This window comes from Octopus sinensis, linkage group LG6 (genome assembly GCF_006345805.1).
Source record: "Octopus sinensis linkage group LG6, ASM634580v1, whole genome shotgun sequence".
Taxonomy (NCBI): domain Eukaryota; kingdom Metazoa; phylum Mollusca; class Cephalopoda; order Octopoda; family Octopodidae; genus Octopus; species Octopus sinensis.
This window is the reverse complement of record NC_043002.1, coordinates 109,724,692-109,735,045: the sequence shown is the minus strand read 5'-3', so window position 1 is coordinate 109,735,045 and position 10,354 is coordinate 109,724,692. Positions and strand designations below refer to the sequence as shown.

The window sequence follows — 10,354 nt, the reverse complement described above, 5'->3', positions numbered from 1 at the left end:
AGAGCACAGGTCTCGTAAACCAGCAGTCGTGAGTTCGAATCCCGTTGAGGGCAGTGGTTGTATAATTGTATTGTACACTCCAACTTTTAGGTGCAGGCGTGGCTGTATATAGTAAGAAGTTTGCTTCTCAACCACATCGTTCAGGGTTCAAACCGCTGCGTAGTATCTAAGGAAAATGTCTTCTGTTATGGCCCTGGTCCGACCAAACCTTTGTGAGTGAAAGAAGTTCCATTGACCCATGTGTGTGTGTGTATGGATGTGTGTGTGTGTGCTTTCCCGACCACCGCTTCACAACCGTTGTTAGTTTATTTACGTCCCCGTAAGCTACCGATTCGGCAAAAAAGAGACAGAATAAGGACCTGGCTTTTAAAAGAAACATGAGTCCTGCGGCAATTTGTTCGACTAAACCCGTCAAGGCGGTGCTACAGCATGGCCACAGTCCACTGATTGGAACAAGTGAAAGATATAAACATAACAGAAAATAATATGTATATACACACAAATACATATATATACACTCACAGACATACACACAATATACTCTCTTTACTCTTTTACTTGTTTCAGTCATTTGACTGCGGCCATGCTGGAGCACCGCCTTTAGTCGAGCAAATCGACCCCGGGACTTATTCTTTGTAAGCCCAGTACTTATTCTATCGGTCTGTTTTGCCGAACCGCTAAGTAACGGGGACGTAAACACACCAGCATCGGTTGTCAAGCAATGCTAAGAGGACAAACACACAGACACACAACATATACACACACATATATTATACATATAACGACAGGCTTCTTTCAGTTTCCGGTCTACCAAATCCACTCACAAGGCATTGGTCGGCCCGGGGCTATAGCAGAAGACACTTGCCCAAGATGCCACGCAGTGGGACTGAACCCGGAACCATGTGGTCGGTTAGCAAGCTACTTACCACACAGCCACTCCTGCGCCTATATGTAGAATTATATACATGGATGCACGCACCTGTACGTGGTGAACGCTGGGAGATAGTGTGTGTGTGTGTGTGTGTGTGTGTGTGTGTGTGTGTGTGTGTGTGTGTGTAGTGTGTGTATGTGTGTGTGTGTGTGTGTAATGTATTGTCTGCATACAAATACACAGTTCTACACACATGCATATACATATGCACTCACGTGTACTGTCGACTTGTGTCCCTCCCCCGCCCGTCATTCATCGCTTTCATTCATCAAAGCACGTGTTTTTGTGTTGAGCAACTTAATTGAGGACTTGAGGACTTTCCAGAAAACCTCTCCAAGTCGTGCGCGTGTGTGTAACTGACCGTCAGAGCCGTGGTGGGTGGGAGCCTTCAAGGAGACGATGATGGACGCTAGCTGACCCAGGTAGATCCGAGGTGTTATTCAGTATGTGTGCGTCTTTTGTCTGTTTCGGTCGTTAAACTGCGGCCATGCTGGGGCACCACCTTGAAGGGTTTCAGTTGAACAATACAGAAATAAAGACTTATTCTATCGGAGGCTTTTACCGAACCGCTAAGTTACGTGCACGAAAACAAACCAGCATCGGTTGTCAAGCAGTGGTGGGGATGACAAGCAACACAGACACTGAAATATACATACATACACTCTTTTATGTATACATACATAAAATATACATACATACACTCTTTTATGTATACATACATAAAATATACATACATACACTCTTTTATGTATACATACATAAAATATACATACATACACTCTTTTATGTATACATACATAAAATATACATACATACACTCTTTTATGTATACATACATAAAATATACATACATACACTCTTTTATGTATACATACATAAAATATACATACATACACTATTTTATGTATACATACATAAAATATACATACATACTCTTTTATGTATACATACATAAAATATACGTACATACACTCTTTTATACTGGGGCATTCACACACACACATCCGCGCACACACGCACATACATACACACACACAAACACGCACACGCAGGCACACGACGGGTTTCTTTCAGTTTCTGTCTACCCGGGGCTATAACAGAAGCTGTGCAATGGGGTTGAACCCAAGATCGCATGTTTGGGAAACAAGCTTCTTATCCACATAGCCACGCCTGCCCCTCTGTGTGTGTGTGTGTGTGTGTGTGCGTCTGTGTTTGTGTGTATATGTCTGCATGCACGCATGCATCTATATGTATGTGTGTGTTTGTGTGTGTTATTGTTGCTTAACCCCAGGTATTCCTTCAACCAGTAAACCTATCATAAAACTGATTCCATCCGTGACAATCCAATCTGTTCAGAGATATTTGGATTGGATTATTTAATGTTAGTTTTTTTATTTTATGGTAGCGTGTTATTCGAGGCAGATTTTACAGGTATTTCCCGCAGTTCTTTTTTGGGGTAGCTATAATCATGGTGTGAGAACAGGGTAGGTGTGTTTGTGGGGTGTTTATATGAACGAGGGCATGTGATAAGAGAAGGAACAGTTTGGGGGCTGGGAAAGGGGCTGAGTTTAAATAGAATGAACCCGTTGAGTATATGTGTGTAGGGTTTTTGTAGATCATGGCGTGGGGGTATGTTGGTATATAACCTTATATATTTCTGTGTGTAGGGTGTATATATATCTTGGGCTGGAGGCATGTGACTGTGTGAACGTATGTATGTGAATGGGGACTTGTGTAGGGTATATGTGTTTTCGCAGGTATGTGTTAATATATATTATATATATATATATATATATAATATATATATATATATATGTGAGACGTGTGTGTGTTGGGTATATATATATCTATATATATATATATACAAATTGAGATGGGGTTGTAAATGCAACCCCCATGGGATAACATATATCCAATATACTGCTATGTATATCTTGTATATATATATTATATATATATATATATATATTTATATAAGGTGAGGGTAGAGTTATGTGTGTGAGTGTGATAAGAATGTTTACGTGTGTGTGTGTGTGTGTGTGTGATATAGATGTGTGAGGTGAGGTTGCGCGCGCGCGCGTGTGTGTGTAGGATGGAAGGAAAGACAAGTAGTAGTAAAAGATAAAAGATGTTGGAGATGGCATATGGGGGAGGGGGTTTATGCAGGGGTAGGTGATGTGTAGGGGTTTGGCTGGCTGCGAGAAATATATATAAATATATATATAATGTATATATATATATATATATATATATATATATATATATATATATATATATATATATATACATACATATATAAACAAGTAGGATGAAGAAATGAACGTCGTTATGAATGACAGTGACGGTGTTGATGATGTCGGCGGTGGTGGGTGGTAGGACAAATAAAGGTGTGTATAAACGAGAGAGCGGGAGTGAGAGTTAATAATAATAATAATAATAATAATAATAATAATAATAATAATAATAATAATAATCATTTCTACTAAAGGCACAAGGCCTGGAATTTGGGGGTGGGGGAAGGGACTAGTCAATTACATCGACTCCAGTTGTTTCACTGGTAATTTATTTTATCCGACCTCGAAAGGATGAAAGGCAAAGTCGACTTCGGCGGCATTTGAACTCGGTTGATGTTAGTGATGAAGATGGCTCAATGAAAAAGCAGATCACGGGTGGTGAATACAGTGTGTGTGTGTGCTTTCCCGACCTCCGTTTCACAACCGTTGTTAGTTTATTTACGTCCCCGTAAGATACCGATTCGGCAAAAAAGAGACAGAATAAGGATCTGGCTTTTTAAAAAAAAACATGAGTTTATATATGGGATTTTTGTGGGTATAAATATTGATGTAATGTGTATTTAACAATGTCGTAAAAATATCTTGGCCAACCCAAAACTTACATATCTGTATATAACAATATAGACATCCATTTTCATTAACACACACATACACACACACATTGGCATGTTTTTGTTGTTTTTCTTTAACTCTCTCTCTCTCTCCTACCCTCTCCCTACTTCCCTCCTTCCTTCTCCGCTCCTCCTTACCTCACACCCTGCATCTCCACCACCACCACCACCACCCTCCATCTCTCATTCTAATCTTATATATATACAACCTCATTTTTCTCTCTCTCTCTCTCCAGATTCCAGTCTTGCCTCCTGGCCTCTGCCAGCATGGTTATTAAGTCTACTTACCAAGTTCAATCCCAGCAAGATGTCACGAAGAAGAATGTCTACCTTCTCAACTTTAATCTACACTACATTCATATTTCTAATCTTCGCGTTGTTGTCAACTACGACGTCGTCGGAACTCATCAACGCCACAACATCACCGACGCTATCGGCCGGCGGTGACAACAGACTGTTGGTCCTGCCGTCGTCACCTGACGGCTCGCAGCCCGCCATTTCTGAAACCGATGCGAATCGGTCAGATTCAAACCCTACATTCTTGGCAGCAAAACTGCCGGATAAAGCGACTGTGAGCAACTATACCGCACCCTCCGTCTACCTGCGAGAGCAAGTCAATGTGACTGAACGTCGCTGGTTGGTGCCACAGCGACAAAATGACAGTTATTTCAAAGCCAGCGGGCGGGAGGGTGACAAGGGACGAGATACTGGGGTGGGACGCCGACATTTGCGTAGGCAACCACAGAACTATGTACAGTATCAACGTAAAACTATCATTAAAAAGCATGTTCCTGCTGAAAGCGAACCCAATGACTTTTTTCATCCAATATCATCTCGAACAGATTTGTCAAACGAAACCTTCGAAACTTCGACGGATTCAAACGTCGCCTCGAACTCAACGGCCGGACCTTACGTTGCCATTTTCAATTCGTCGTCGTCGCAAGCGCCTTGGCTATTACTTCCCTTGCCGTCGCCGTCATCTGTCGGCACGTCTTGTCCCCCTTGTGACCCTACAAGATGCCCCCATGAGGGTGGAACCTTCTTACAGTGCCCGACCGAGCTGAGGATTAAAGACGACTGTGGTTGTTGTGTAGTCTGCCTTCGTGGTCTGCACCAAACGTGTGGAGGGATGTACCAAATTATGGGGAAATGTCGGGTAGGTTTAGTTTGCCTACCCACCAAGAATTCAGATTTTTCAGCTCTGCGTCTTTCCCCTGGAAATACCGAGAATCCGCGTCCCTCTTTTGAAGGGACTTGTGAATTAATAGGTAAGTTATTATCTAGAGTTCCACATTTCTTCAGTTAATTCGTAAAAATGAAAGTGCTTCGGCTTTTTGTTAATATTTCATTTTGATCAATATTTCCATCTTCAGTTTTCATAACCCACTTCTCTCTCTTCTCTCTCTCTCTCTCTCTCTCTCTCTCTCTCTCTCTCTCTCTCTCTCTCTCTTTACCTGTATCTATCTAATATGATAAATGCGAAAATTAATATCTGTGTGTCAGTGTGTCACACTTTGACCTCCTCTTTCACTATTCATTGACTCTCCTACTATTGCTCATACTGGGATGAGAGTAACAGTAGGCCTAATGATGGTGGGGGCAGTGGCGAAGGAGAGAGAAAGAAAAAGAGAGGGAAAGAAAGAGAGAAAGAAATTCAGGAAAAGTTGATGATGTATTTATTAAAAGTACTAGTGTTGATGGTGGCAGTGGGAGTAATAATAAGAGAGAGAGAGAGAGAGAGAGAAAGGGGGACCGAACACCGAACACAATTCTTTCATGCACACATTTAGCCTTTTTTTGTGATGGTAATGGGGTGATAGTAATAGTATGAGCTGTAGTTGTGATAGAGGCGGTGGTGGTGGTGGCCGAGGTGGTCAGGGATGATAGTAGTGGTGATGGTGGTGGAAGGGAAGGCGGCGAAGTCAAAGGTAATGGTGGTGGCGTCAGAAGTCTGAATGGTGTGTGTATGGCAGATGTGGTGGCGATGGTGGTGGTACTGTTGTTTATCATGCAGCTTTGCAATGAGTCCCAAGTCGACAAATTATATCATTGTTTTGATGAAAGTTGTTCATTGCTTGAAAAATATTATTCAAGTTTAATAAAATTTTAATATGTACTCAATGCATTAAGTGTCATTGTTGGGCCCAAGGCCTAATGACGAGCCCTCCTCAGGAGCTACCTCAAAAGCCGTCAGCTTTTAAGCTAGTGGCTGGCTCCCGTGCCGGTGGCACGTAAAAAACACCATCCGGTCGTGGTCGATGCCCCCTCTGGCGCCTATGCCGGTGGCTCGTAAAAAGCACCCACTGCACTCTCGGAGTGGCTGGCGTTAGGAAGGGCAGTCTAACTGTAGAAATACTGCCAGATCAGATTGGGGCCTAATGCAGCATCCTGGCTTCCCAGACCCCAGTTGAACCGTCCAACTCATACCAGTATAGAAAACGGACGTTGAACGATGAATATTATATATATATATATATATATATATATATATATATATTATATATATATATATAGGCGCAGGAGTGGCTGTTTGGTAAGTAGCTTGCTAACTAACCACATGGTTCCGGGTTCAGTCCCACTGCGTGGCACCTTGGGCAAGTGTCTTCTGCTATTGCCCCGGGCCGACTAATGCCTTGTGAGTGGATTTGGTAGATGGAAACTGAAAGAAGCCTGTCGTATATATGTATATATATATGTGTGTGTGTTTGTGTATCTGTGTTTGTCCCCCTAGCTTTGCTTGACAACTGATGCTGGTGTGTTTACGTCCCCGTCACTTAGCGGTTCGGCAAAAGAGACCGATAGAATAAGTACTGGGCTTACAAAGAATAAGTCCTGGGGTCGATTTGCTCGACTAAAGGTGGTGCTCCAGCATGGCCGCAGTCAAATGACTGAAACAAGTAAAAGAGTATATATAAACAAATGTTTGGTGAAAATTGAGACCTGATGCACTTGTCCCAAATGCGCACAAAACAGACGAGCAGGTTTAGATTAACCCAAATTTATGGAGCACATCAGAATAAACCTTCTCCACTGTATACTTGGTCTTGGCCCTCTCTAAGAAACAAAGCGTTCTGCACAAAATTCAAGTGTTTTCAGTTTCAAACCTAATCTCAAGAAATCGAAAGTTTTCACGTAATTTTCTTTAACATGTATGTATGTGTATATGTACGTACGTACGTACATATATGTGTATATGTATGTACCCCAAGCACTTCTTTGGGGGTATTTTCCTTCAGTCCTGTTGTTGAAATCTGTAACCAACACCATCGCATTGCTTCAATTTTTGCATTTATTGATGATAACTCTAAATCTCACATCGCTGACGAGGTTTAATTAGACTGAAACATGTTCTTTTCTATCACCCATCCCTATCCTCCGGTTAGCTTTAAAAGCCCGATCTACTCTATCCTCATTGTCAACATTGCCCATTAATTTTGATCTGCTGCTCTTACTAGAGTTATCTCGCTTGCTTTTTTTTTTATTTTATTAAACGTTCTTATCTGCATCCCAGGAAATTTCATGTATACCTTTCGATTTATGAACATTTAATGACGGACAGGTGAAAAACACTGAAGGTAAATGAATAGAAGTGAAAGATAAACAAATTATCGGGAAAGAAGCTCACTTCAGAATTTCGTAGTTTCTGTTTCAATGGATTCTAAGCAGAAATCCGTCGTGTATATACTCATACACACACATATATATATATTCTCTTTTACTTGTTTCAGTCATTTGACTGCGACCATGCGGGAGCACCGCCTTTAGTCGAGCAAATCCACTCCAGGACTTATTCTTTGTAAGCCTAGTACTTATTCTATCGACCTCTTTTGCCGAACCGCTAGGTTACGGGGATGTAAACACACCACCATCGGTTGTCAAGCGATGTTGGGAGGGATAAACACAGACACACAAACATATACACACACGCGTACATATATATATACATACACATACATACATACATACATACATACATACATACATACATACATACATACATACATACATACATACGACAGGCTTCTTTCAGTTTCTGTCTACCAAATCCACTCAAGGCTTTAGTCGGCCCGAGGCTATAGTAGAAGACACTTGCCCAAGGTGCCACGCATATATATATATATATATATATATATATATGCGTGTGTGCGTGTCCACACCACTTGACATGCGATGTTGGTTTATTTGCGTTCCCATAACATAGCCGTTCGGAGAAAATGATCGAAAAATAAGTACCTTACTTTTAAAAGAATAAGTACTGGAGTCGATTTGTTTGATCAAAACCCTTGAAGGCGATGCCCCAGCATGGCCGCATTCAAGTGACTGAAACAATTAAAACATAACAAAATGAAACTAAAAGTCTATGTAATGGCATGTCCGGCCAGGATTTGAAACTTGAACTCTCGGTCTACTTGCCATGTTTTCTACTTTGAGTGATGAACGTCGGCTTTCAAAATATTTATTTCTTAGAAAATTACTATTTTTAAATCTCACAACATGAGATATTCAGCAACAGTACTTTGGAGTAAAGATTGTTTGCCAACATAATATGTCACACCTGGTTTAGGACGAATGTTGCTGTTATTTAGCCCCAGGAGACATCGTCTCCAGCTGGCTATACGACACGATCTGTGTCCTTATATTTTCGAACAAGGGAATGAGTCGGGGTGCTAGATTCCCTTGTTCGAAAATATAAGGACACAGATCCTGTCATATAGCCAGCTGGAAATGATGTCTCCTGGGGCTAAATTACAGCAACATTCGTCCTAAACCAGGACTGCCATGTTATGTTGGCAAACAATATTTATTTCTTGTTTGGAAACTAAGATTGTTATTGATGTGAATTAAGACTGACCCCTGTTTTACTCGTAAATCAACTGACTTCTTGTCAAAGGATTGAAAAACATTGATCCCTTTTTGCGCGAGGCCAGCAATTTTAGTCGGGAAGGAGTCAATCGGTTACATCGGCCTAAGGCGGCGAGCTGGCAGAACCGTTAGCACGCCGGGCGAAATGCTTAGCAGTATTTCGTCTGCGTTACGTTGTGAGTTCAAATTCCGCCGAGGTCGACTTTGCCTTTCATCCTTTCGGGGTCGATAAATTAAGTACCAGTTACGCACTGGGGTCGATAATTGACTTAATCCATTTGTCTGTCCTTGTTTGTCCCCTCTGTGTTTAGCCCCTTGTGGGTAGTAAAGAAATAGGTATTTCGTCTGCGTTACGTTGTGAGTTCAAATTCCGCCGAGGTCGACTTTGCCTTTCATCCTTTCGGGGTCGATAAATTAAGTACCAGTTACGCACTGGGGTCGATAATTGACTTAATCCATTTGTCTGTCCTTGTTTGTCCCCTCTGTGTTTAGCCCCTTGTGGGTAGTAAAGAAATAGGTATTTCGTCTGCGTTACGTTGTGAGTTCAAATTCCGCCGAGGTCGACTTTGCCTTTCATCCTTTCGGGGTCGATAAATTAAGTACCAGTTACGCACTGGGGTCGATAATTGACTTAATCCATTTGTCTGTCCTTGTTTGTCCCCTCTGTGTTTAGCCCCTTGTGGGTAGTAAAGAAATAGGTATTTCGTCTGCGTTACGTTGTGAGTTCAAATTCCGCCGAGGTTGACTTTGCCTTTCATCCTTTCGGGATCGATAAATTAAGTACCAGTTACGCACTGGGGTCGATGTAATCGACTTAATACCTATGTCTGTCCTTGTTTGTCCCCTCTGTGTTTAGCCCCTTGTGGGTAATAAAGAAATAGGTTACATCGGCCTCGAAAAGATGAAAGACAAAAGTTGATCTCCGAACGTAATACAGCCGAAAGAAACGCCGCTGGACTCTTAGTCCGGCGGAGGGGGAAATGATTACATTGAACTCAGTACTTGAATGCTATTTTATTTTATCGACACCAAAAGGGTGAGAAGCAAAATTGACCCCAGTGGGATATGAACTCAGAACGTTAAGAACCAGAAGAAAATTGTTAGCGATTTTGTCCGATGCCCTTATCCTTCAGCCAGCTCACTGCTTTCATAATACTCCTCTCTACCATAAGTAGAAGGCCTGGAAGTTTGGGCAGTGGTAGCTAGAAGATTACATCGACCCCAGTACTCAACTGGTACTTATTTGATCGACTCCAAAAGGATGAAAGCCAAAGGCGTCCTTGGTGGGATTTGAACTCAGAACGTAAAGGCGGACAAAATTCCGCGAAGCATTTTGTCTGGCATGCGAAGGATTCTGCTAGTACACCGCCCTAACCAGTTGAGCATGTCCCTTAGTGGCTGACGATATGTGCATCTCTGATCACGGGCAGAAGCAGTGGGGGAGGGATTCTTTGGGGTTTGAATAATTCACCTCTGGAAACATGGGTGGTTCTTTCAACATCCTTAAACAACCCTTATTCAGGGACCTTTCGAGTGGGATGGGTTACTCGACCTGAAGAAAATTCTAACTGGGCCCCACCTGCAAGGTCATGTGCTGTTTATCTTCATATGAGATCACCATGTTGCGCACATATGGTTGTGATGCATGTGCCTGG

At 42.0% G+C, this 10,354-nt stretch overlaps 1 protein-coding gene across 4 annotated transcripts in view; it reads left to right on the top strand.

Moving 5' to 3' along the window:
- The first annotated feature begins 4,070 nt into the window (after positions 1-4,070).
- The window catches only part of LOC115212848 (cysteine-rich motor neuron 1 protein), a 108,135-nt gene continuing 101,851 nt past the window's right edge, over positions 4,071-10,354 (top strand). For all 4 annotated transcript variants that reach the window (XR_004999807.1, XM_029781625.2, XM_029781623.2 and 1 more), the window contains exon 1: positions 4,071-5,104. Coding sequence is in view for 3 of the 4 variants with exons in the window: in XM_029781625.2 (XP_029637485.1) it covers positions 4,144-5,104 (961 nt within the window). In the remaining variant the exon portion in view is untranslated. The remainder of the gene's footprint in view (positions 5,105-10,354) is intronic.